This window comes from Candoia aspera, chromosome 3, assembly GCF_035149785.1.
Source record: "Candoia aspera isolate rCanAsp1 chromosome 3, rCanAsp1.hap2, whole genome shotgun sequence".
Classification (NCBI taxonomy): domain Eukaryota; kingdom Metazoa; phylum Chordata; class Lepidosauria; order Squamata; family Boidae; genus Candoia; species Candoia aspera.
Window position 1 is genome coordinate 45,284,434 of NC_086155.1, and position 27,994 is coordinate 45,312,427.

The 27,994-nt window shown below is 38.9% G+C and overlaps 1 protein-coding gene across 4 annotated transcripts; it reads left to right on the plus strand.

Annotated features, from left to right (window-relative positions):
* The first annotated feature begins 100 nt into the window (after positions 1 to 100).
* RBBP5 (RB binding protein 5, histone lysine methyltransferase complex subunit) lies at positions 101 to 27,968 on the plus strand. Of its 4 annotated transcripts, XR_010067560.1 has the most exons (15): positions 101 to 190; positions 1,486 to 1,511; positions 1,790 to 1,962; positions 2,541 to 2,681; positions 8,324 to 8,486; positions 12,169 to 12,278; positions 12,632 to 12,751; positions 14,173 to 14,326; positions 14,437 to 14,508; positions 15,403 to 15,520; positions 16,598 to 16,667; positions 17,644 to 17,873; positions 20,036 to 20,230; positions 25,517 to 26,148; positions 26,521 to 27,968. XR_010067560.1 is itself a non-coding variant. In XM_063297520.1 (14 exons), the coding sequence occupies exons 1-14, from the start codon at positions 172 to 174 to the stop codon at positions 26,547 to 26,549; spliced, it is 1,620 nt and encodes a 539-aa protein (XP_063153590.1). In that variant the 5' UTR covers positions 101 to 171; the 3' UTR covers positions 26,550 to 27,968. The 4 variants fall into 4 exon arrangements, 3 of the variants coding, with proteins under 3 accessions (XP_063153590.1, XP_063153591.1, XP_063153593.1); XM_063297520.1 differs by lacking the exon at positions 25,517 to 26,148; XM_063297521.1 differs by lacking the exon at positions 25,517 to 26,148 and having other exon boundaries at positions 26,524 to 27,968.
* Positions 27,969 to 27,994: the final 26 nt, after the last annotated feature.

Here is a 27,994-nt window from a genome sequence, read left to right on the forward strand (position 1 = left end):
GGGATAAGAATAAGATGGTCAACTATTTCTTATGACTCAGAGAGGGATCGAAGCCGTGAGGAGATAGGAAAAGTTTTCATCAGGCTGAGCAATGGCTGCAACCCCTTCGGATGAGGGCCTCTGGGTCCTTGCGACCGAAGCGGGATCGGACGGAAGAAGAGTGTGGGCAAGATGAACCTGGAGCTGCTCGGTGCGTGGGGAGAAGGCGCTTTGAACGTTGCTCTTTATTTGGGGCTGGGGTGCGTGGACGGGGCAGCTGGGAGGGGGCGATGAGCAGACGGGCTGTGGGATAAACACGGGAGGGGGCGCTTGTGGGCGGTAAGGCATAGCGGCTTTGGAACTGGCTCGGAGGAGAGGCCGCTGGGCTGCTTCTTGGGGTGCAACGCGGGAAGCTTCTGTCGGGGTGGGGCGGGGGCGTTTTCCCTCGTCCCGTTTGGAAAAGGGGGCATAACTGTCCAGCGGCGCGAAAACCGGGGGTCGCGACCACCCGATTGCTTCAAAAACATTTCGTGCAAATGCAAAAGAGGCCCTGAAACAAGAAGCAGATTTAGGCTGTGGGCGTCTACATTGCTGTAGACCCCGTTTTCATTGGTTGTCAATTTTGGGGATTTTTGTGGATGGGGCTGGACGATTTCACTCTTTTCTCTTCTACTGCTTTTCTCCTGAGAAAAATCGTTTGGTTTCTGTTTGGGGAGGAAACCCATCATTAATGTAATGCTGAGGTCAGATTATTTCGTTACTGTATTTTAACTTTCGAACTTTTTTCCTTTTAAAGAACTGTTTAAATGGGTTAGAAATTATTTAAATAGTATAAATTATGTAACAAAGGAATATCTGGTAAAAGCCTCCGCTTCCTAGCCTTTTGAAACAGCAGTACATCTTTTTCTAGACTAGTTAAGGCAGTTCTGTGCATGTGTACTTCATTTGAGACAAAGATATAAGATTTGGAGTATAAATTAGTATTAAGGGACCTCGCTGGATAATTAGTTCCAAAGTGGGCTGTCAAAAAGAAAGTTGCTGTTTATATGTTTCTGGTTTTCCTATTCTGTAATGTTAAATGCTCCCCTTAAGGCATGCCAGCATCTCATTTTTGAGCGTTTCTAAACTTAAGAAGTAGTATAACTCTGATGTTTATATAGTGTTTGGAATCCGAAGAGTAATTTTGAATGAAGTTTTGAGATTCCTGCTACCAGAAATTTGTATTTTGCTCTTCCAAAAAAGAGTGAATACTGTTTTCTTTTTTTCCAATATGGCAGATAAGGCTTTCATATTTTCAATGAGAAATATATTAAGTTACTTGAACCTCATTGCTAAAAGCTCCTTTAATTTTTGGACAGCAGATGTGATAGTGCATGCTACTGATTTATAGGTCAGATTTATTATTTCAGTACCTGCCTCTGTCCTTGCATCTTCAGTAATACGGTATACAACCAAAAGGACTGTGGCATTATTTAATTTCCTCCATATTTTCTTCCTTTTTTTCAGAATCCTTTGGGCAGAACTATCCAGAGGTATATATGTTTATATATTTACTTTTGTATAAAACTTTTGTAATATGGTTTGGTTTGTGCCTATTTTGCTGAAACAGTAATGAGAATTTTTGGTATATGTTCACACACATGAAATAGACTATGCATGTGTCTAATCTTCAAACTATAAATCTTTATAGTTACATGAACATTGTGGCAATTTATTTATTTGCATGAGACATTTCATGGGGTAAAGTAACATAGTTATGTAACCTACACATGAAACCTCTCTATTGTTTCTATCCCTTTTTTGTTTTCAGGAAGCTGATGGCACATTGGACTGTATTAGTATGGCTCTTACATGTACTTTTAACAGATGGGGCACTCTTCTAGCAGTGGGTTGTAATGATGGCCGAATTGTCATTTGGGATTTCTTGACAAGGGGCATTGCAAAAATAATAAGTGCCCATATTCACCCAGTTTGTTCATTATGGTAAGGAATTATCCTAATACAAGTTGAATTTGATTTGTGGATGATATGCCTGCAGTTGAGGTCAGAAACAGAAGAACTCTGCATGCATTTATTGTACCATTTTCACACATTTAAACTTTGGACATTTCATTAAAATATGAATGCTATTTTTTATTACTGGAAATTACACTTCAGAGATGTGCATAGATGACAGCTTTGCATACAACTCATAACTGTTTGAAGATTACATCAGCAGCCATAGCACAAAACTTAATTAGACTGAAGTGTCCAGTATTTTGGGTAGTGAAAGCTGTTCCAATAAAATTTTCAGTGACAGCTTCACTGAATCAGTTTGTGATTCTCAAACACATGCAGTCAGCTTGTTTTGATACCAGCTAATAGGTAAGATATAAAGGTATGTTAACATTTCAGTACATGATTTTCCATTGGACTTATATGGAATTTGGTTCTTTAATTTTTTTTTTTTGAAAATCAAATTTTAGATTGGAGTGCTGCAGAAAGCTTGTCAGTATGACATTTGATTTTAGGGGTGGTGGTGAAGGTTGTGATGAGAGGCTATCTAGATCTTTCTCTTTCAGTTGGAGTCGAGATGGTCACAAGTTAGTGAGTGCATCAACTGATAATATGGTGTCTCAGTGGGATGTTTTGACTGGTGATTGTGATCAGAGGTTTCGTTTTCCTTCTCCTATCCTGAAAGTCCAGTATCATCCCCGTGATCAGTAAGTAATATTGACAACTTTTTTTTTTAACAGTGTAGAACTCTTGAGTAATTTCTTGAAAGTACATGCTAATTGTAATAACTTTTCATGGGTTGTAGTAGTCAAACAGTTTTTTTACTATGTTTAGACAACTTTAATTGGCTAGGTTGGGCATACAACAGAGCTTAGTGTTATCACCAGGGTAGATAGATATTGGCTGCATGATTAGGAAAGATTATCTGAAAAACTGTGGGTCTATGCCATCAACAGGTTGACAGCGTTGAGATCTAAGGTTCTCAGAATTCAGTATTGCTTTTAGGCACGTGCATAGTACATGTTAGAAGATACAAAAGGATCTTGCCTTTCGTTCCCTCAGTCAATATCTGTGCTTCTCTTGGTCCTGATTCTTGACATTATTCTAAATTTTGTGTGGAATTTTCCAAGGAAGCATTTCTATTTGCATTTATATATTCAGAGGCTCTGAATCTGGCATTTTGAGGATATACTGTATGAGGTTCCCTCCAAGATCCAGATGGCCCTCATTCGGCAGTTGTTTAGGATAGCCATGAAAGCTTGGTTCTTCACCCAGGCCTTTGGTGAGAGAAAGTGAGACCCCTCGTTTCATTCCACCCAGTCTGTTGAGCTTGCCATTATTTATCTTTATGTTTTATTGATTCTATTGTAATTTCTTTGATCGTTGTGAGCCACCTAGAGTTGTTGAGTCAGCTGGCATACAAGTTTAATAATTTATATACACAACAACATGAAATTACAGCTGCCAGTTGTTTAGCTGGTGTTGGTCTTCATTCACATTGAGTTCTTCCCAAGAACCTAGGATGCTGTAATGTATTGGTGCAGTATATGTGCAGATCCAAGCAGTGTGGCCTTTTGTAATTGACAGATGGACATTTTGTCAATGCACAGATTTTCTAAGTGTTGTCCAAGGTTTTTGGTATGGCACCCAGTATGCTGATAATCACTGGGACCACCATTGCTTGTTTATGCCATAATCTTTCAACTTCGGTTTTCAGATCATGATGTTTTGTGATCTCCAATTCTTTGCCTTCTCTTCTACTATCCCCTAGTATTGCCACATCGCTTATCCACACTTTCTTCTTTTCAACTACAGTTAAATCTGGTGTGTTATGCGCCAGAACTTTATCAGTTTGTATTCAGAAATCTCACAGTATTATTATGGTTGATTGCACAGTCAGCCAGATGTTTAGGCATTTTTTTTCACCTATCAAGTCCTTCCCAAGGACCTGGGATAGGCAGATGTTGTTGCTTAAAAGTATCATCGCAGGATGTAAGCTGTTCCAAGTAAAGCTGCCTTCTGCAATTGACTGATGGTGATTTTGTCAATACCAATGGTGTTCAAATGGTGTTCCAGATGTTTTGGAATTGCACCCAAGGCACTTACTACTATTGGTACTATCTTTGCTTTCTTTTGCAACAGTCATTCTACTTCTATTTGCAGGTCTTTATATTTTGTGATTTTCTCCAGTTCTTTCTCTTCTCTTCTGCTGTCTCCAGGTATAGCAGTGTCTACTATCCAGACTTTTTTGTCTTTCTTATCAACAATTGTTAAGTCTGGGGTATTGTGTGGCAGGTGCTTATCTGTCTGAATTCTAAAGTTCCAGAGCACTTTAGCATCTTCATTTTCTATTACTTTGTTGTAAGTTCTTGCTTGCAGACAAGTGGTAATTCTTGCAGATATTCCAACGCACCATTGTTGCTACTTTGTCATGCCATCATTTGTAGTCAGTCTGTGTGATCTTCTTGCAGCAGCTAACTAGGTGGTCCGCTGTTTCTTCAGCTTCTTTGCAGAGATGGCATTTGCTGTCTGTTGCTGTCTTCTCAATTCTGGCTTTATATGGATTCGTTCTTAAGGCTTGGTCTTGTTCAGCCAGAATTAGCCCCTCTCCCTTTTTTTTCAACTTTCCTGCTATTAGCCATTGTCAGGTCTTACTGTTATCTGCTTTGCTTGCTAGTTTTTTTTTTCTTTAATGTACTGGCCATGTAATACTTTGCCATGCCAAGTCTCTTTTCTATTCTTCATTTGGTCTTTCTTACAGGCCAGCTTGGTCTCCTTGGTATTCAGTAAGCCTTCATGGTGTACTAGCTTCAGTGCATCTTCTTCACTGTCCTTCAGACATTCTTCCAATGCTCTTTTTTCTTCTTCAGCTGTCTGGAGTATGTGCAACATTCCATGCCCACCTATGCTTCTTGGTAAATAGAGAATGTATTATTATTATCATCATCATCATCATCATGTGCTGCCATGCCAAGTTGCCAGGAAGCAAATTAGCAGGCTCAGAATCTGTCACAGGCCTGTGAAAAGTAGGTTCAGGCTCTATAACAGCTACCTATAATAATACAGCTTTTGAAAAAAATCCTTTTGCAGTATGTTTGAGGTCAAACTCATAGTCAAACAGGAAATCAGGGATTGAAACTGGTAAGCTATCAGTCAGGCAGTAAATCCACAGAAGAAACAGGAGACAAGATTAGAGAAAATCCAAGATCCAAGATGCAGCAGTGCAGGATATTCACAAGCAAGAGCTGAGTTCTTGATAAATTGTTCTCAGCACTGTCCAAAGGGAGTGAGCACACTAAATAAACCATGCTGAACCTCCACTCATTGCACAGCAGAGACTCATTAAAGAGTAGCTGCGAAGTTTGCCCTCCTGTTAGTACTTACATGTCTTTTGGCTAGACTCTCAGATCTGCAAAGTTCAGTCCCTAGTCCTGGATCTTCATTAAACACCTCTGTCTAAGGTTAAATGGCTAAACTTCTGATTCTGAGTTACTGTCAATAGATACAGGCAAGGGATCCTCTGAACTTGCTGAGTTTGTGTAAGAGTGGGATCACTGTTCCAATATTGCTGGAATCACCAGTGACAGGAGTCCTGTCACTTGATGCTTCTGGTCCACTTCTCATTCTTCTCATCCCCTAGCCAGATCATAACAAATGCCTTCACCGGGCCACTGTTCTCCTGGATAACCACTAATACACTTCATGGGAGACTGACTTGAAAGATTATTCAGAAACTTTCCGCTTTGGAGAATGTCATTTTTGTCTCTTTGCTTTATTGAGTTCCTGGATGACAGATGGAATAAAAGTGAAATGAATGAATAAGTAGTGGATATTTGTTGTTTATTCGTTTAGTCGCTTCCGACTCTTCGTGACTTCATGGACCAGCCCACGCCAGAGCTTCCTGTCGGTCGTCAACACCCCCAGGGACGAGTCCGTCACCTCTAGAATATCATCCATCCATCTTGCCCTTGGTCGGCCCCTCTTCCTTTTGCCTTCCACTCTCCCTAGCATCAGCATCTTCTCCAGGGTGTCCTGTCTTCTCATTATGTGGCCAAAGTATTTCAGTTTTGCCTTTAATATCATTCCCTCAAGTGAGCAGTCTGGCTTTATTTCCTGGAGGATGGACTGGTTTGATCTTCTTGCAGTCCAAGGCACTCTCAGAATTTTCCTCCAACACCACAGTTCAAAAGCATCGATCTTCCTTCGCTCAGCCTTCCTTATGGTCCAGCTCTCACAGCCATATGTTACTACAGGGAACACCATTGCTTTAACTATGCGGGCCTTTGTTGTCAGTGTGATGTCTCTGCTCTTAACTATTTTATCGAGATTTGTCATTGCTCTTCTCCCAAGGATTAAGCGTCTTCTGATTTCCTGACTGCAGTCAGCATCTGCAGTAATCTTTGCACCTAGGAATACAAAGTCTTTCACTGCTTCTACATTTTCTCCCTCTATTTGCCAGTTATCAATCAAGCTGGTTGCCATAATCTTGGTTTTTTTGAGGTTTAGCTGCAAGCCAGCTTTTGCACTTTCTTCTTTCACCTTCATCATAAGGCTCCTCAGTTCCTCTTCACTTTCAGCCATCAAAGTGGTATCATCTGCATATCTGAGATTGTTAATGTTTCTTCCAGAGATTTTAACTCCAGCCTTGGATTCCTCAAGCCCAGCTTGTCGCATGATGTGTTCTGCATACAAGTTGAATAGGTAGGGTGAGAGTATACAGCCCTGCCGTACTCCTTTCCCAATCTTAAACCAGTCCATTGTTCCGTGGTCTGTTCTTACTGTTGCTACTTGGTCGTTATACAGATTCTTCAGGAGGCAGACAAGATGACTTGGTATCCCCATACCGCTAAGAACTTGCCACAATTTGTTATGGTCCACACAGTCAAAGGCTTTAGAATAGTCAATAAAACAGAAATAGATGTTTTTCTGAAACTCCCTGGCTTTTTCCATTATCCAGCGGATATTGGCAATTTGGTCTCTAGTTCCTCTGCCTTTTCTAAACCCAGATTGTACATCTGGCAATTCTCGCTCCATGAACTGCTGAAGTCTACCTTGCAGGATCTTGAGCATTACCTTACTGGCATGTGAAATGAGTGCCACTGTTCGATAGTTTGAACATTCTTTAGTGTTTCCCTTTTTTGGTATGGGGATATAAGTTGATTTTTTCCAATCTGATGGCCATTCTTGTGTTTTCCAAATTTGCTGGCATATAGCATGCATTACCTTGACAGCATCATCTTGCAAGATTTTGAACAGTTCAGCTGGGATGCCGTCGTCTCCTGCTGCCTTGTTATTAGCAATGCTTCTTAAGGCCCACTCAACCTCACTCTTCAGGATGTCTGGCTCTAGCTCACTGACCACACCGTCAAAGCTATCCCCGATATTGTTATCCTTCCTATACAGGTCTTCTGTATATTCTTGCCACCTTTTCTTGATCTCTTCTTCTTCTGTTAGGTCCTTGCCATCTTTGTTTTTGATCATACCCATTTTTGCCTGGAATTTACCTCCAATGTTTCTAATTTTCTGGAAGAGGTCTTTTGTCCTTCCTATTCTATTGTCTTCTTCCACTTCCGCGCATTGCTTGTTTAAAAATGCTTCCTTATCTCTTCTGGCTAACCTCTGGAATTTTGCATTTAATTGGGCATATCTCCCCCTTTCGCTGTTGCCTTTTGCTTTCCTTCTTTCTTGGGCTACTTCTAGTGTCTCAGCAGACAGCCATTTTGCCTTCTTGGTTTTCTCTTTCTTTGGGATGTATTTTGTTGCCGCCTCCTGAACAATGCTGCCAACTTCTGTCCAGAGTTCTTCCGGGACCCTATCTACTAAGTCCAGTCCCTGAAATCTATTCTTCACCTCCACTGCATATTCCTGAGGAATATTCGTGAGCTCATATCTAGCTGATCTGTGGGTCTTCCCTAATCTCTTTAGTCTGATCCTAAATTGTGCAAGAAGAAGTTCATGGTCTGAACTACAGTCAGCTCCAGGCCTAGTTTTTACCGACTGTACAGATGTCCGCCACCTTTGGCTGCAAAGGATGTAATCAATCTGATTTCGGTGTTGTCCATCTGGTGAAGTCCATGTGTAAAGCCGTCTCTTAGGTTAAGTAGTGGATATAGGGAAGCAAAAACCTATTTACCAGATATAAGGGTTGTACTAGCTGCTGGATTCAGTTTAGAATATGAATGATACTAAATTAATTTATTAAGTCTGCTTATGCTTGCATACAAGTACAAAATACAGTTCATTTTTGTTCCAGGAAAAAAAAAATACTTCCCTTGTTTGTGTGTTTTTGATGATGCATTGCTTGATGTTTGAAAATTTTTCTTTGTTTCTTGTTTTTCTACTTCTTTAGAAACAGAGTGTTAGTATGCCCAATGAAATCTGCCCCAGTAATGCTAACATTGTCTGATTCAAAGCACGTTGTCCTACCAGTGGATGATGATTCTGATCTCAATGTGGTGGCTTCTTTTGACCGGCGAGGGGAATATATCTATACAGGGAATGCTAAAGGGAAGGTGAGAAATAGTTATATTGTTTTTTTTAGTGGGTGACAGACTTAACTATCTGCTGTGTATAAATCAGTACAGAATAGTTTATTTTTGTTTGAATTGTGTAAATCAGATGAATACTTTGTGAATAATTTGCTCTATAACTTAAACCTGTCTCAGAGGTAAACCCCATAGAAATAAGTGGGATTTGCTGCCTTGTAAGAAAAAATCGGTTTGCAGTATAAGGATGCAGTCCTTGCTCACTTATCTCAGATTAAATCCCATTGAACTCAGTGGAGCTTCTCAGTTGTCACAGAGAGGATTCCACTTCAGTGACAAGGCTCAAATGATCATACTTTGGACACATAGATGTAGCTCTCTGGAGAAATCTGTAAGGAAAGAGAAGAAGGGGGCAACAAGCAGCAAGGTGGCTGGACTTAATTACAGCAGTGATGGGTGCCCTATTGGAAGACTTGAAGGGCCAAGTTGCGGACAGATCTATCTTTGGCATTAAGAGTCAGCACTGAGTTGATGGCACATAATAATTTAGTGTGTTTGCCCAGGCTATTCAGCAGTTTGTTTGAAGGTCTGTTCTGTTTGCAATATGTCCACTAGATGTCATGCAATGAATATTTTATTGTTCAAAGAGATACTACACATTAATGAATAATAGGTCACATGCCAGGAAATCTGCATTACCTGACTATATTGATCAAGGATTTCAGATGCATACTTCATTACTGCATGACCATTTATATCTGGTTTAGGTTGGGTTTAGGTTCCAGAGAATGCACAGAACAGTTAATCAATCTGTTCAGTATTGCTAGAAGCCTGTATAGTAGAACTATTAGATGAAGGTAATCACAGTCTGGTCCAAAATGGATATGTATATCAGCAGTTCAAGAGTTCAATGGGTAGTGAGTATGGTTATGTCAGATAACATTCAGGATTTGCAGGAAGTCAGGTATGGCTTAGAGTCAAGCCACAGAAAATTCAAGGTCAAACTGTTAAGTAATTTTAGCACTTTACAAAGAGGATATTATGCTGATAGTGGGAACTGTTCCAATCAGAAGCAATAGCCTACTCCCAAAATTGACCATTATACTTAATTTGTTTTTTGAAGCAACCTGGCAATCCTCTGCCTTTCTGTTCTTTGATTCTTGATCTGTTGTCATATGTTCTCATGGGCTGAACAGTCAGTTATATGTTTGGGGTCGGAGTAAGGAGTGATTTTGGTCTTAGGACATAGCCTCAGTTCAAGTTTTGCATTATCTAGGTCCTACTTCTCTTCAGAAGATCCATCCAAGAGGCTGTGGCTTGCTTTGGTGATATTGCTTGATTAGCATTTGTTGATTTTGGTCCTTTAGCCCAGGCATGGAGCCAGAGAACTCTTGCTTCTACAGTCTTCAGGCTTTCGCAGGAAAATATATGCACTGTTTATATTTAAAATGGGAAGGAAGGGAGGGAGGAACCTTCCTTCCTTCCTTCCTTCCTTCCTTCCTTCCTTCCTTCCTTCCTTCCTTCCTTCCTTCCTTCCTTCCTTCCTTCCTTCCTTCCTTCCTTCCTTCCTTCCTTCCTTCCTTCCTTCCTTCCTTCCTTCCTTCCTTCCTTCCTTCCTTCCTTCCTTCCTTCCTTCCTTCCTTCCTTCCTTCCTTCCTTCCTTCCTTCCTTCCTTCCTTCCTTCCTTCCTTCCTTCCTTCCTTCCTTCCTTCCTTCCTTCCTTCCTTCCTTCCTTCCTTCCTTCCTTCCTTCCTTCCTTCCTTGTAACATTGAGAAAAGATACAGTGTCAGATTACTGTTATGAAGTGGAAAGATCCAAGAAGGATTCATCTTCACTTCGTTATATATTAAATCAAGATCTCTTGTACTTCTGGACCAGTCCTCTTAAACTGTCTTAAGGAACAAATATATAAGAAATGTTACTCCAGTTGAGCGTTGTTGCCAAACTAGTGAATGGTTTTATTTACTGGCTTTGACAGAATACTGATTATCTAGTGATTGGGTTCCTTCTACCCGCCCTCATTTTCCCTTCCCTATAAACTTGTATAAAACAAGCAGAACTGAAAGTAGATTGCATAATCTATTCATATGTGGCCTGTTCAGTTACATTTTTAATATTGAATTGCGTTCTGTGGGTGATAAAAGAGAATATAGAGATATGTATGTACGTAAGAATAGTATCTTAGAGAAGTGCTTTATTACTATTTGTATATTACCCCACCTCTCATGGATTTAAGGCATATTAAATTCCATGCTTATAAGCAAAATTTATTTCAGTTTGATGATGCTTGAAGCTTATAACAGTTGGGTACTATGATGTAAAATTAATACACTATGCAGAAGAAATTCCAGCTTATTCAGAAGTGAGGATGCTTGTTGACATGTGAATATTAAAAATAACTGAGATTGGATAATATGAAGGGTCATTTTATCATGGCTGGTGGACTTGTAAAAAAGCCAGAAATTTCTGGGTTCAGATACATACAATAATACAAAAAAATTTAAAGATCAACATTCAATTGAAACCAAAACATTTCTTGCTGGGATTAATTGATAGCCAATTAGCAAAGAGCCATGGAAGATTATTTTAATATATGATTACTGCTGCGAGACTATTATATGTGCAAAAAATGGAAAGACTCTGAAATACCCACAATGGAGGAATGGTTGGTAACATGACAGAATGGGCAGAAACAGCAAATTTAACTTGTTTGATTAGAGTAAGATCAACAGCTGCATTTAGCAGTGACTGGAAACCCCTTATGGACCTTTTGCTGAAAAAAGAGAAAGTTGAACTTGTGATTTATGGGTTTGAATATTAGAAAGGGTAGCTTATGGAAAGAAGGAAATTATGATATAACTTTAGAGAGAGAGGGCAATATATAAATGTATTGATAATCACTCAAAAAGATTGGAAGCTGCTTCTTTATAATATTTCTTTCCTTTTCCTTTTCCTTTTCTTTCTTTTTCTTTTTTCTTTTTTCACTATTTACTATTTTTCTTTATTATCTTTATTTTCTTTTATGGTTTTTACTTGTTTAAAAATTCCTACAATAAAAATTATATTAAAAAAAAGATAAGAGATCTGATGCTTTGCTACATTCAGCCTGGTTGTAAATATGAGAAATTCCCTTGATAGCCTTCTCATGGATCTAGATCAGAACCTGTCTTCCTTTCCCATTCTAGTTGTGAATTCAGTTTCTTCAATTACTTATGTCCTGACTTTCACAATTAAAAGTGCCTTAAAAAAATCAGTTTAGGTGTTCTCTGATTGTGGTCTGCTTTCTAATTCATTCTAATATTTATTCTTGTTAACTTCTTTTATGCAATTAAAATATTTGCCTACACAATGTATATTTCCTTTTTGGACTTGAAAATATTTCATTCAGTAGCTTTGTAAAATGATTCTTAATGGAGCTATTCTCATTTGGAAAGATACTACTATACAAAATGAAACCTATACTGTTGGCAGCATACGTTAGTTCTAAAAACTGTAATACTGCCATCTTACACGTAAAGCGTCTCATTTTTAATTGATAACATACAACAATATGTTTAAGACCCTTGTTTACCATTTGTTATGGAGGAGATTAGAATTGTAAGGGTATATGGGGTGCAAGCACACTTCACTGATTTTTCTTACAAGTTTTACACAGAAAGATTGTATGTAGAAAACCAAATTAATCTTACTTATTTATTGCTGTTTTAGATCTTGGTGTTAAAGACAGACACTCAGGATCTTGTTGCTTCCTTTAGAGTGACAACAGGAACCAGCAACACTACAGCTATTAAATCTATAGAGTTTGCTCGAAAAGGAAGGTGAGTTGAAGTCAGTCATCTTCAAAATTTATCATAATTGCATGCCAGTCACCAAGCACCCAAATCGTGATTACGTGATTACAGGGATGCTGTGATGGCCAGAACTTCTAGGACCAGTCATAAGTCCCACTTGTTCAGTGCCATCACAATTTCGAACGGTTGCTGAACGAATGATCATTGAGCGAGGACTTCCTGTATTGTAAAAGGGTGGTTCAGCAATGCTTTTCAAAAACCTAGCATGATGGCAGCATATGCTGTAAGCCGCCTGGAGTCATTTTATAGCGAGATGGGCAGTGTATAAATTTAATAAATAAATAAATAATATATATATATATATATATTTCATCTTCCAGTTGCTTTCTCATAAATACTGCTGATCGCATAATCAGAGTTTATGATGGCCGGGAAATCTTGACCTGTGGTAGAGATGGGGAACCAGAACCAATGCAAAAACTACAGGATTTGGTGAACAGGTAAAAATGTAAAGTAACTAAGTACTTTAAGGCAACAGAATATATTTTCCTTGCAATATTCAAACTTCATTATAGAACAGTTAATTAATCCTCTTAGATAACTTTTTGCTTTGTAAGCTTTCAAAACAATAACCATTCAAATATTCAACCTGTTCTATTAGATAGACTTCCTGGACCACTGATCCCCCATCTACCAGAAGAAGGCATGGTACTCGATCTACATGGCTAAGATTTCAGAGCTATGTATATCTGGTGGTAACATCCTTTAAAAAATTGGAACTTACTTCTGAGTCTTCATGGAATCAGGTTGTAAGTTTCTAAATGTAAATTTCCTTTAAATCAAGCTCAACTCCTGATAATTACGTTGATATATCCATGTGTTTTCTTGGTAATAAAATGAAATTGTTTGTCATTGCCTTTTTTTCAGCTTCCTGGTTCAGTTTATATGCTGCTAGTCTCCCATCCTAGTCCTAACGAGGTCCATTCCTCCTTAGTTATTTTTGAGATCAGCCAGAATCAGCTGGGTCATCCTATTAGCTCTTGTGTAATTTTGTACAGTATAGTCTCTAACATCGCATCCTGTAATTTAAAGAGAATTTGAAATCTGTTGCTATTACTTTGGCCAGGTTATTTATTTCTTTGCAATATTGATATACTACATTCCTGTCAGAGCTCTTAAGTTGGGTCATAAGTTAAAATCATGTGACATAAAAAGAGAATAGAGAGGAAAATAAATGGAAAATAATATACCATGGCATCTGTATGAGACCATTCTGTGAGGAGCAAAACCAGGTGACATGACCTCAGCTAGGCTGAGTGTTCTGGTTGTACCTGTCCATTTAATGTAGCTAGGTGTTATGGCTGTTGATGCAGATAATTCTGGGATAAGATGAGCCAACCAGTGGTTTTAGCCAGATTGGTAGAGAACTTGCTATCTCACTTCTTCCTCTGAGGCAGCTGAGGGCAATGAGAGCTGTTCATTTGCCTGTCCATTCTCATTCATATATCTTTAAAGGCACCCCTCTGCAGAAACTGAGTCTTCTTTCTGTTATGCTTGTGTAAGCCCAGGTCTGTTCTGGACTGTTTTAAAAAATCAGCAGAATTTTAGCGTCTGGAAAAGTGCAGTTGAAAAGCTAGTGTTGTGAGGCACATTATTTTTTGTATTTCCTATTTCATTTTATAATAGCTTTTCTAAATAATCACCTGAGAATAGATGGTCCAATTAATCAGTTTGGGAAATATAGCTTGAATTGATTATTTTGGACATTTATATAGCAGAATTTGCCATTTGCATTTTCAGAATAATAATGCCATTCTCTCCAAATAAAGCATTTTTAGAGTTTTGAGTTTTCAGGAATCTTTTATTTTTCCTGCTCTTGAAAGAATAGACTAACTTTCTCTTCCAATTCCCTTTTCTGTAGGACACCTTGGAAGAAATGCTGTTTCTCTGGTGACGGAGAGTACATTGTTGCAGGGTCAGCACGTCAGCATGCTCTGTACATATGGGAGAAAAGTATTGGCAACCTTGTGAAAATCCTGCATGGCACTAGGGGGGAACTCTTGCTGGATGTTGCAGTAAGTGCTCCATCTTTTTCTCCAGGGATTAATTTTGTCAGAACAATTGGCCCGTTTTGTTTTAATGTATGTACCACTCTTCTCCCTCTTCATGATGCAATCTCTTCTAGTGGCATCCTGTCCGACCAATCATTGCTTCTATTTCCAGTGGAGTGGTATCCATATGGGCACAAAATCAAGTGGTAGGTAGAGTTCTGCTGCATTTTATTGGCCTTTTACATTTTGATTTCGGGGATGGGGGCTCTGTTTTCATTTATTCTTAATACCTTACAGTATTTGCATAAGCTTTACATTACAGTATTAATATTATTCTAAACAAATGTAGAAGAATGGAAAAGAATGCAGGAACCAGCTAAATGTTTAAAAAAACTTCCTAATGGGGAAAGCAGTTTGACAGTAGAACCAATTATACAGAGAGGTGGTAGACTCCCCTTCATTGAATGAGCTTAAGTGAAAGCTAGAGAGCTGTCCGTATGATTGCTTTAATTTTGATTTTTGCGCTGAAGAGGGACTTGGCCGCGATGACTTAGATGACCTCTCCTGTTCTGTTCCAGGTCAGTCAGGCCCACCCAGAGAAGTTTGGGTGCTAGACCTTTGCTTCAGATTTAAGCAAAAACAAACAGCAGCAGGCAGGATTTGTGTGCAAGCATACACATGTTTCATCAAAGTTCCAATCACATGTGAGCTTGCCTGCAAACAAGTCCAAATAACAAGAGCCCAAAGCAACAGGTGGAAACATGGTTAGGTGACGGCCTAGTGTTTGCAGATAGGTCATCAGTTGATCAGATTGAGAGCGACAGTGTTTGGAGGCAAGAGGTTCCAGGCTTTGGGTGAATAGACCATGATAGAATGGTTGTCCCTGAACTGTCTTTTAAGTAGCAGCTCTATTAGGTGGGTGCCAATCAACACTGGAAACACCCTTGCTGGGCAAGAAGGGACGTAGAGTGCCTTTGCTCTGCTCTGCTTGATACAGAACATGGTGTGCTTGAAATGCTGTTGCTCGTTGCTTGCATGGTACTTATATGCTATTATGGTGTCACAAGTTTGAAATGTTTTGGGGGGGATTTACGGTTTAGGAAAACTGGAGTGCCTTTGCACCTGATTTTAAAGAGCTGGATGAAAATGTAGAATATGAAGAGCGGGAGTCTGAATTTGACATAGAAGATGAAGATAAGAGTGAGCCAGAACAGACAGGTAATGAATGTATTATTTTAAATTTATTTTAAAAACAAAAATAACCCTGCTGGAGATGTCAGTGCCCATTTGAATTGCTTTATTGCTTTTTATTGTTGTTGTTGTTTTATTTTATTTTTCTGTTTTTAAAATGATTTTAGCGACTTTTAATGTTTAAAATTTATTATTTTACTGGACAGATTAAAAAGTATGATACATATAAAATAGATAATTATTTTGTTAATGATATTGTATTGAACCAAGCCAAATTACTTGAAACTTCTATTAAAAGTATAGTAAATAAAGCTTGAAGCTTCCAGCTATTATTTAAATCACTGTGGTGGATTCCGGCACTGCCGCTGGTTCCTAGGGAGGAAGTGCATTCCAGACAAATAACAGGCTTCGCAGCCCGGACACTGTTGCTGGGAGGGTTAGGAGGTTCAAGGTAGCTCCGTCCTAGAGCCCTTCTAGGTTATTTCCCCTTAGGTTAGTTGAGTAGCTTTAATCTGGCAATATTCTGCCTATATGATGAGAACAATAAAGAACTAGAGTTGGAGATATCACCTCAGCGTGGTTCTTAGGCCTGGTTCCTGACAATCATCTAATAAATCTGTCAAGGAGATTGCTAATCCAGTTAAAGAATAGCAAACATTGCCAATGCCTACTTCTATGAGAAGTCATTATTTCTTTTATTTTTATGCCTTTACACCCAAAAGAGCCCAGAGCAGTGTAGGAAGAAAAAAGAAAAGAAAAATTAGATAAAAGCATCCAGTGATAAGTTTCCATAAACAAAAGAGTAAAACATTTGAAACACACCAATTTAAAAGAGAGTTCAATTAAATAACAATCCTAGACTCGTTACTTGCAAATGTTCACATGAGCAAGTTGGGCTTAATGATATTTTAATCAGGACAGCATCTGAATCAATAGTACATCCCTTAGGAGAGTATTCTATTACCTAGAATAGTATAGTATGTGTTTAATGTTATGTTTTAGTATCCTTTTAACTCCATTGATTTTGCTGGTGCAAAATGGCACTTATCAAGTAGATACTAATACTCCCCCCAGTTTGTGATTCTGAATTTCTTTGCTTGGCAGGTGCTGATGCTGCAGAAGATGAGGAAGTGGATGTAACTAGTGTAGACCCCATTGCAGCTTTTTGTAGCAGGTAAATTGGTAATGGCACAGTTACTACAAGACTGTAAAGAAATTTTAGTTGATTCAAATTTTCAAATTAAGAATGTGGATTGTGTGTGTGTGTGTGTGTGTGTGTCAGAGCCAAGTCCTGCCTGTTCAGTAATGTTTACTCCTTGTGAAATCAGATGAAGATTGAAGCATCAAAATATCTGTGCGGTCATGAGTAAGATACTAGTTCTGATTAAAAATAACCTAGTGCTAAAGGCTGTTATAAATTACATATAATTTATTTTTAATTAAAATTAAAATTTTCTGTAAACCAAAAAATTTATATATTCCTCTTCCAAGTTCCTGAAGAATGCTTTTCTCTTATAACAGTTGTATGAATTAGATGCATATTTACTATATGTAACAATGTCAAGTGCCTTCTCATGCAAAATGGCCCAGAGTACAACCTTTTTTGTACTTTGAGGAACTCTCAAAGAGTACTTTCTGTGAGCCAATTCTGAGGCAGGCGGAAAATTTCAGAGAGAAAAAAATGCTATATTACAAGATAGAAAGTGAATTTAAAAAGTATTCATAAAAAAGATAGTGAAAGTGAACAAGTGAAAGCAGCCAGATTTATATAGCACTCATCCAGCAGGAGCGAAAAAGCCTGTGCTTGATAGGGAAGAGAGAGAGGTGAAAGGTCTTAACACAAATTCATGCATCATCCACTAACTTTAGATATGTTGGGTTTCAACTTCCATAATCCCCAGTGAGCATAGCTATTGTGATTAATTTGTGGTGAAACTCATCAGGAAACCAGGACTGTTTCTACCCTGTTGGATAGTAGGAAAGGAGTATTTTTTTTTTGTAATATGTGAGATGCCTTCACAGCATGCAGTTGAATGATTAACTTAGGGGTCATGATAATACTTAATCTAGGAGAGGTAAAGGTATAAAAAAAAATGAAGGAACATGCCTTCTAGCATGTTGCTAATGAGGAAAAAAATTTTTTTTTACAGCGATGAAGAATTGGAAGACTCTAAAGCTTTACTCTACTTGCCTATTGCTCCTGAGGTGGAAGACCCAGAGGAAAATCCCTACGGGCCTCCACCAGATGCAGTTCAGACTGCTTTACCTGATGAAGCAATAGGCACTGAGAAGAAGCGTCAGTCTTTGTCCGATGGACCTCAGCCTCCAAAGAAGAAACCTAAAACAACCAACATAGAATTGCAGGGAGTACCCAATGATGGTGAGCAGGGATTCCTTTTCATTCCTTTAAACCACTGAGCTGCTGCACTTGCCAATTGGAAGGTCGGCGGTTCGAATCCACGTGACAGGGTGAGCTCCCATTGGTAGTCCCAGCTTCTGCCAACCTAGCAGTTCGAAAACATGCAAATTAATAGGTACCGCTTCGGCAGGCAGGTAATGGCGTTCCGTTTAGTCATGCCAGCCACATGACCACCGAAGTGTCTACGGACAAACGCCGGCTCTTCAGCTTTGAAACGGAGATGAGCACCGCCCCCTAGAGTCAGAAACTACTGGACTTAATGTCAAGCCTTTACCTTTATCTTAATCAAAATCTATACTTATTAAAGGATTGTGTTCTGTTCTTTAGTCCAGATTCCCAACATCTTTAATTTTTAGCAGTCTGCGGAATAGATGGGAATGTGTAGTTATGTTCAGATTTTTTTCTGAACTACTTGAAACTATGACTAATTTAAGAAATCACTTTTTATCAAGTGGGCTGTATGTTTGTTCTTCAGGAAAGCAGAATTCTAACATTGGTTTTGTTATTGTTCTGTTTCTTTTTCTATGGGGCCAGCTGATCACCCAGAAAAAAAATGCTTCTGAATTGGACATCTTCCCTAGCCTTTACCCCATTACATACAATTTAGTTCTTTCATATGTTGTTTTTCTTTGTTCTGCTTCACAAAGCCTTTGGCGAGCATTGTGGAAGCACTGTGTTTGCCTTCTCCAGATTGTTCACCAAAAGCTTTTGGAGAGAGCACATCTCCATAAATGCTGACCAATGCAGGTACATAATGTCTCCCCTGGATTGCCAAAGGGTTGGGTGAGTGCTTCAGTGGAAGCAAATGGCTCATCCTCCACAGTGCTCACCAAATCTGTGAGAAATTTCTGGCACATGATGCAGAGCAAGCATTGCAAGAATAGCATGTGCTATGGGGGATATACCATTTGATTCCTCTGGATCATTTGTCAAAACCTTGGGGGAGCAGTTCAGAAGAGGTGAACGGTGCCTCTAGCATGATTCGCCAAGGTTTGGCAAGCATTATCAGAAAATATGCTTCTCCAGAATTCCCTTGCCAAATTCCAAGGAAACTTTGGCAAGTGGCCATAGGAGATGGGTGAAGCTTTTTTGAAGCAAATTGCATTGTCTCTTTGCTTCAGTGAAGAGAATCAGGTGATCTTATCTTAAGGTGGTGATGGTTGCTGAAAAATCTAATTTCTTTTCAGGGGTAGATTAGGTGTAGGGGGAAGGAAGAATGGGTTCAACTAAAAATTATCATATTCTAGAAGCTAATGTCCCACAGCCAGGTAAGAAATCGAAGCTGAAACGAGGTAGCTGTTTCAGCAAGACAGTGATTTCAAATATACTTCTAAATAATCCAGGATGTACTTACAGGAAAGAAAGATAAAGGCTTTGGAATGGCCTTCACAGCCCCCAGACTGAATATTATTGCAAATCTGTGGGGAGATCTCAAACATGAAATGCATGCAAGGAGACCTGAGCATGTTCCTGCAAGGATAATTGACATAAAATATTTTGAAAGCTAGAAGGAAAGGACTTGTAGCTGGCTACAAGAAATGTTTGGAAGCTGTTAATTCTGCCAAGGACAGTGTTATGGATGCTGACTGCAAAAGTTTTGCCCCCAGTACATTCATTGTTTACTTATTTTGAATCTGTAAAGAACTACACATAAATTGTATGTATGTATGTATGTTCGCCAACCTAGCAGTTCGAAAACATGCAAATGTGAGTAGATTAATAGGTACCGCTTCGGCGGGCAGGTAACGGCGTTCCGTATAGTCATGCCGGCCACATGACCACGGAAGTGTCTACGGACAAACGCCGGCTCTTCGGCTTTGAGACGGAGATGAGCACTGCCCCCTAGAGTCGGACACGACTGGACTTCATGTCAAGGGAAACCTTTACCTTTACTATGTATGTTTGCAGAAAGGTGTATTTGATTTTGTACCAGGTAGACATTGTGTCAGTTTCTGTTCACTTAGGAATTCCTTGAAATATACAATTTGACCAAGGGTGTCTAAACTTTTACATACAACTGTGTGCCTTGATCTGCACAGATTTGGAAAATAAACAAGAGAGTGAATACATTGGTTTCATTTTGTTAATGGAAAATATGCACTTTCTGTTCTAAACTGTCACAGAAGTCCATCCACTGCTGGGTGTAAAAGGAGATGGTAAATCCAAGAAGAAGCAAGCAGGGAGGCCTAAAGGATCAAAAGGTAAAGAGAAAGATTCTCCATTTAAACCGAAACTCTACAAAGGGGACAGAGGTTCTTTACCTCTGGAAGGAGCAGCGAAGGGTAAAGTGCAGGCGGAGCTGGGACAGCCTTTGCCAGGTAAGGACCCACTGTGAGCGTTTGCTTGCTTGGTGACCTTGCTTCGTACAGACATGGCCTAATCTGAGCACTTTAACTCCCCAAACGCCACTTGCTTGCTAAATGTTTAGTTGCTGTGCTCTCAAGGATAGACAGAATTGTACTTTTTCAGTGATAACATTTACTCTTCATCACCAAATATTGGTAAGTTCTAAAACATGCAGACATTCGAATAAAGAATTTTACCATAAAGAGAAGCAAGCTGTTGATGTTGATTCTCTTTAGTTCATACCATTATTATTTCACAATCCAAATTTGCTGGTCAGGAAAGCTACTGAGATCCAGAAGCTGAAATTACAGTGATGGAAATAGTGGGAGCTAAAATTCTTTTCAGAATGCCACTGCTATCATTTTTTGATGTCATACTGTCTGCCGATGCCAGGAATTGGAGTCTGATATCTTCTAGAGGGCTCAAAAGGTAGTAATTATCTTTCTTTATGTCTCCACTATTGCTACAATTGAGGAAGGCATTCTTAAAATCTGTTTGCTCCTCCCTTTGCTCCACTAGGCAGAAATAAAAAATTTGCAACAGCTCCTAGAGTGGGGGGGAACACCCCTTCCATCTTAGTTATGTTCCTGTCTAACACCAGTTTTCAGCATGTTGCTGAGATCTTGATTGAGAGCCTATCTTGCCTTTCTTCTAAGCTAGGGATTTTATGGACAGCTCAACACTGTTACTAGACACTTTGAAGGATCTTTTTAATGTTTCTTGGGCTCAGCCTCCAGCTGTGAGCTCCAGCAGTAGAAATAGAGGCTTTGGTTGCAAACTGCATACCATCAGGTGCTGGTATTATGAGGGCAAAACATGCAGGATCCACCATTTAGTCCTAACAGAGATCTCCTAGCAACTCATTCAGGAAAAGAAGGTTGTACAAGCAAGTATAATGTAGATGCACTTTTCTTCTACCTGTCCCTTCTCATTGTTGGACTGTTGCTGCTCTGGCATTGCTGGAAGGGGCAGACATCCATTGCCATTAGTGGCACCAGTATTAAACCATTTCTCTTCCCTTTTGCTTATGGATATAGATGCCCCCACTTCTGGTAGGGAAGAAAGGGAATTGTCTGTGCATAAGGAGGTGCCAGAGTGGTCCGTATTTCATGGCCAGGCTGTTTCGAAGGCTGATTTTCCTCACCTTGTTGAAAAAGTGCTAACCCTCTGCAGGTTAGAGGAGCAGTCTGAGTTACCAGAGGAGGAACAAATTATAAATCACTGAGCATTCTTTTTTCTTAGCAACAGGTTGACCTTCTGCCAGCAGACCATCTTAGTTCTCTATTCAGCTATGACTTGGCAGATTCCCGGCAAATTTACATGTGAATTGGGAAACAGCTGCTCTAGCTTTGTAAATCCTAGATTAGTTTACAAACATTCTCATTTGTAATGTCTTCATTGGTAGATCTGAGTGCAAGAATAGAAGAACTTTCTTGTCCCAAATGGATACGTTTTGTGTTCCAGTCAGATTAATGTCTGGACCTTCTTCCTGTTGCAGATTTAAGGACCTCTGATAGAAGGTTCTTCTGAAACTGATAATAGATGTGTTTCCTACAAAGAAACCATTAATGGTGCATGAAAGGATGTAATTGTTAGGTCACATGAACAGATTATAGTAATGCTTTTAGTGATCCTTGAGATAGGGTTTATATTTGAAAATTGTTTTTGGGTAGCCATAATTCCCTGGCTTGTATCCAATCCCTGCAAAAGAAGGATCAGTACATACTTCTTGTGTGCTGTACTTTGGGGAGTATATTATAGGAAGATTAGAGTTTTTAAAAAGAAATCCCTGAATATTATTGTTTCTCTGATGTATTTAAGGTAAGGTAAGGTAAGACTTCCAATGTGTTAGTTTTCTGTTTGAATTTTTATATATCTATATCTTTTTCCAGTTCATGTCTCTGCTTAGCAGAGAAACAGTACTTCTTTTGTTTACTTCAGTTATTTAATCTGCCTTCAGCAGATCACCTGATAGAATTTCCACATCTAAGTTAAGAAGATGAAGTCACTCCTATGTTTTCCTCCCTCATGAAACTTTGTCACTGCTTGTAACATAGTCATTTCTGTGACAAATGTAGCTACTTCAGTTGTTTTTCTTTTCTATGACTCCCTATATATAAAGTCACTACATGGGCTTTTGTGACATCCTTTGTTAAGGGAATTCCTGACATTCTTACAGAATAATATATCCCATCCTCCTAGCAATTGTACTTTTGCAAGATTCCCTTCTTCAGTGTTGAAAAATGGAGCATTGGATTTGCCATGAAGGATCTTCTTTTACATGGATATCCCTCATGAGATAATGGCTCTGTAGTGGATTTTTCATTCTGTCAGATCTTTTTCCATAGAATTTGCTTTGGAGTTCCTGTTGCTTTTCAGTGTTGTTCCTGGGAGGGAGGAAATGCTTTCCCTCATGCTAGGGATTGTTAGTTGAAGTATTCTTAGAAATACTGGAGCAAGTGGGAGGAGCAACCCACTATCCCTGTGGAAAAGGAACCTTACTGTTCCACTCTAAACTCTGGTGGAGGGAATTACCTTTGGACTACTGTGCTACTAGCAGAGAATCTCAGTGCTAAGATGTTTGCTTTTATTTTATATATTCTAATGAAGTTCAGTGATTCTAATTGACAAGGGACAGGGCTGCCTCTTGATTCCATTATACTGTATTTTTAAAAATTCTATACTTACTTGCTTTGCCATTCAGACTGAGTATAACCATTTTCACCCTTCCGATCTGTATACAGATTGCAAGACTGCTTTCTGCTCAATTGCTTGATGAGGCTCAATGATAAAAGAAAATGGGTATATGTGAAACATTAAGTGATTTTGATAATTTTTAGTAATAGCTGTTAACTACTCAGAGGTGATCCAGTCTAAAATATTTTGTATGTCCTTGAAGCTCAGTAGCTATTGCTGTGAATTTTATAATTTCCAGAACCCTTCTTTTCCTCATTGCTGGTCCACTGTTACCCAGCTTGCTCATTGTCCTTCCTGCTCTGCTCCTGTTATGTTGCTTTTATGATATTAATATTATCCCCTGGATTGTTGCTTACAAATGATGATTAAGAAGCTTGGCAGTCTTCCAAGTCAGGAACTTGTTTGCATATTTTTTTCTTCCTGAGAGCTATTTTTTTTTTATTATGTTCAACATTTTTCAGAAATAATCAAAAGCTCTTTGTGTGTGCACATGTGTATGTAGGCAGGTGTGTGTATTAAAGCAATCCTATTCCTCTGCAGAAATAGAAGTGCAATTAAATGACATTAAAGGGCACTTTTTCTAATGGTTGCCATAGAAGTCATGAACCCCCCGAGTTTTACTGGAGCCAGCCCCCAGAAAAGGCAGACTGAAGTCTTCAACACCAAAATGCAGGGGTTCTCCACTGCCAGCCCAGAGATCAGCTCCTGAAGGGGGAGGGATCTTGCTGAGCAGCAGGGCGGTCAGTAAATCAGCAGGATCCTCAGCTAATGTTTGTAGCCCAACTTAAATACTATAGGCACTCACATCCCAGTGTCTCCAGGGTAGAGTTCCTGGTCTCAGGTAAGGTATTTCTCATCATCGAAGCCATCCTGCCTCCTAGCTTTGGCACTGAGGATTTTGAAGGACCTGATAATTGGCCAGGCAGATCTCCAAAAAGACAATCATGTTGCCCTTGCCCAGCCAGGTCTTAGTAATACATGCCAGTTATGCCAGGTTCCATATAGAATTCATGCTTCATTTTAGAGGACAACTAGCCTTCTTGAACCTGGTACTTTCCACTATTTCCATCAGCATGGCCAAAAGTGACTGTGGATTATGGGAGATGCACTCTATTATAATGTAAATGCATCAGGTAGGGGAGGCTAAATTACTGGCTGGCTCCTCAATACTGTAACTGTAGTTCATTGCAACATTAGTGCTTTAAGTTGCATGGAAATTCTTTGTATTCAGTTCCTCCCTACTCTGTCATGTTTTGCAATTCTCAGAGGAACCCGATTTTAAGATACACGCAGTGGTCACGATTAAAAAAAAACAATAGAAATGGGTTGGCTCCCTGTATACCAGACCTGCATAACATGTAGAGGAGAAAGGGCCACATTGATAAATTAGAAGTAATTGCGAAGGAATACCTGGTATGCTGATCAGCTGTTTGGTGGTTGGCAGAGTGGCAGCAGCGGTAGAGCTGCTGATGGGACCTGGCGCTTGGTAAATTTATTGACTTTTTAAAAAATGCCCGCAGGCCACACAGGCTGTATGTTGGCCCACATGTGGCCTGTGGGCCATATGTTATGCAGGCCTGCTCTATATTATTATAAATTAATGTATGAGGCCATAATCATGTGAACTATTTTTGAAATTGTGTCTACAGTCTGGCAAATTGGATCTCATAATGGGAGTGGATGCTGCTTCCTCTTTAGACAAATAAGTACTGCCCACTATGTGTAGAGCTTAATTAATAAGCTGATCTTGAAATAGGATTACCGCATAGCTCCTGCCTCTGTTACCTGAGATTCTCAATAATTTCCTTACTACAGAGAGTACACTGACAATGCCGTAATGAGAGGTTGTTTATGAACCATTAAACCATCCATACTCCTGCAGTACTATAAGTTACAATATGTTTTCAGCTTTGTAGGTCCTATGTATAAAAGAACAGATCATGGTTAAATAACACATAAAACCATGTACTGCATCATGTTTTTATTGAACACATTGGGCATTCACTGTCTTTGCTGGAAAAATATGTGAAGCTTAAGAGATAACAGGTAGCAGTAACAGGTAGCTCCTCCTTTAGCAGCAATGATTTCAACCAAATGTTTCCTTTATCTGTTGATCAATTCTGCATATCAGTTTGGGGGTATTTTGACCAATTCCTTTTTATAGAACTGTTTCACTCTGTTATTTTTGGGTAGTCTTGCATGAGCACCTCACTTTAGGTTACAACATTTCAGTTCGGTAAAGTCAGGGCTTCATTTTGGCTATTTCAAAATGTGAAATGTCTTTTTTTTTAAGCCATTCTACTATAGATTTACTTGTGTGTTTAGAATTGTCATTATGCTGCTTGACCCACATTTGTTTAACTTTAAGCTCACAGGCAGACACCCTAATGTTCTGTAGAATTTGGTGGTGCAGTCCAGAACCCGTACAAATCATGCTGCTGCCACCATGTTTCATAGTTGGGATGAGGTCCTTTTATTAGTATGTGGTGTTTTATTTTCTCCAAACATAGCATTTCTCATTAATGCCCCCAAAAATCCCCTTTTGTCTCATCTGTCTACAGAACATTGTTTCAGTAGCCTGTGGGATCCTCCTGGCAGTCTCTGGTAAACTTTAGATGGATGGCAGCATGCCTTCTGGAGAGTAGTTGGTTTTCATGGTTGGTATCGTCCATGCATACCAGTCTTGTTCTTATGGTGGATTTATGAATACTGACCTCAGACAATGCAAAAGATGTATCCAGATACTTTGAAGTTACTCTAGGATTCTTCTGCTTTTTGTTGGACAGCCGCAAAGTAATAAAGGTGCTGCATTTTCTTCATTTATAAACTATTTACTTGATTATTGATGGATGGAGGCCAGAATTTTTGGCAATATGGTAAGCCTTTTCTACCTCAGGAGTATCAACAATCCATTTACTGAGGTTCACAGACATCTGTTTTGATTGGGGCATTATTTACTTCCACAAACCTGTGCCATGAAGAGCAAACCCCAATGGTGGCAATCAACATATGTATGGTTTTATTTTTGTGGAGGAGGGCCTCAAAACCTCAAACCTGATAGCCATATCATTGATAGGAATATCGGATGCTGCTTAAGAGACTGGATTATCCCAGAACTTCAGATACTTTTTACAACAAAGACAGTGAATATTGGCTCAGTCTGTTTAATGAAGACACGATACAGCACACTATAGTAGGTGGTGTTTGTTTAACAACTATCTGTTTATCTACTAATCAGACTTAGATGAACTCTGATTTCAATGTCAGGATTATCAATCATTCTTAATGCTTCACAGACTTTCTTTCACCATTGTAAGTGTTCTTCACAGTTACACATCAATAATTTGCCAAGGGAAAGTCCTGAGTTTTTCTGAAATTTACTTACTGTTGGAGAAGTTTGCAAAAGCTAAAAGCAGGAAGCATGTAGTGTTAAATGTTGAGGAAGAACCTCCTTTGACTTTTCTACACCAGATGTGGATGATTTTTTTCATATTTTTTGCAAATTATCTGAATTCTATTGGGAATATCACTAACACTTGATTTTTCTTTCCGTTTTGATTTTTAGCAGGTGGTGGAATCTCAGAGTTGTTATGAAAGCTTCCTTCCTCATGCCCTCTTATTTCTCATTTTGGCATCGTAACATGGAATAAGAACAAATGTTCAGTCAGATAATGGACTGCCTTTATGTGGGAAAGATATCTGACTAGACTGCCTGCATCTCCAGGGAACAATTTTTGCAAATTATGGAACAGGAACATTTTTTCACCCCAGTCCTTTCTTTTTACTAACAGTAAACGGACAAGGAAAGATTTGTGCAAAATCTGATGGGAAAGAGCTGTTTTTTGCCCATAATCTTCTTAGAATTCCCTAAAGTACAAGGTCTGGAACAAGATAAGAAGGTATCTTGCTTGTATATTGAGTCCTGTGTTAGTTTATGTTACATGGCTTAATTCTTGAGAGAAAAATGCTGGAGACCTATTGAGTTCTGGCATAATGCTATTGCATTGTGACTGGCTAAAGCAAATTACTCTGAGCATTTGTTCGTTTGTTTCTCTTAATCATACTGAATTGGAAATGCAGTTAGTGCTTAGCTTCCTGTCCTACAGCTGTGATACGTTGTGAATTGATTCAGTTTTCAAATGGGCTGTTGAAGTCCAGATGACTCTGATGTATAAGAACAAGAACTGTTTCTCCAAGGGAGAAAAAGAGCATAGAAAAAAGTGAGTAGACTGAGCAAAAACATGAGTGACTCTTGTTTCTTCTCCCCATGTTTTATCCACATCCAGAGATGCTTGTTTCCCGACCCCTTCAGGGTTCTAGTGAGAACAAACATTTCCCTAGATTCTGTAGAGGAAGTATATAAAAATGGAAAACACAGACTTCTGTTAAATGATTTCATTTGTTCACATGCTCAGAAAACAATTTAAGGATGTGAATGTTGATCCTCGGTCTATTTTAGAAAATAGGCCTCTGATTCAGGAGATTTAAATGATGACAGCAATGTCTTCAAAATATAGCTAAAGGATATACAGGCAATTCACATAGTCTTACATCTATAGAATGGAAAAATAAGTTTTAAATACGCTTTTTAGTTTAATTGTTTTGTTTTCTGTATAATGTCCTGTGGTATGTTTCTTCTAAGGATATCCTGAGTTGAAATCTTACATTTTGTATATTATTATTTATGCAATCCTTACTTCTAGGATTTTATGCAACCTTCCCTTATATAATCTGGTCACCCACAGCTTTCCAGTCCATATGAAGAATGATAGAAAGGTTGCTTGGATAATTGCTGTTGTATTGTTTATGTGGTATTATGAATTCAAGCCAGACCTGCAGTTTTCTCCAGTTTAATGTGCTGTTTTATTTTTCAGTTTTCTATTATTATTATTTTTGTTACTATTATAGTTTGTACAGAACTTGAAAAATAATAATTGCTTTGTAGCTACTGTAAAGTATTGCTGTGATGTTAGCTTCTCTATTTGTAAATAAAGAGATGTTTTATTTCCTAAATGTTGTAATCTACTCTTTTTTGTATT

Coding starts and splice junctions, on each gene's coding strand:
- RBBP5 (XM_063297520.1), top strand. Junction 14,327..14,436: donor AACTCTTGCTGGATGTTGCA/GTAAGTGCTCCA, acceptor AATCTCTTCTAG/TGGCATCCTGTCCGACCAAT. Junction 14,509..15,402: donor TATGGGCACAAAATCAAGTG/GTAGGTAGAGTT, acceptor TTTACGGTTTAG/GAAAACTGGAGTGCCTTTGC.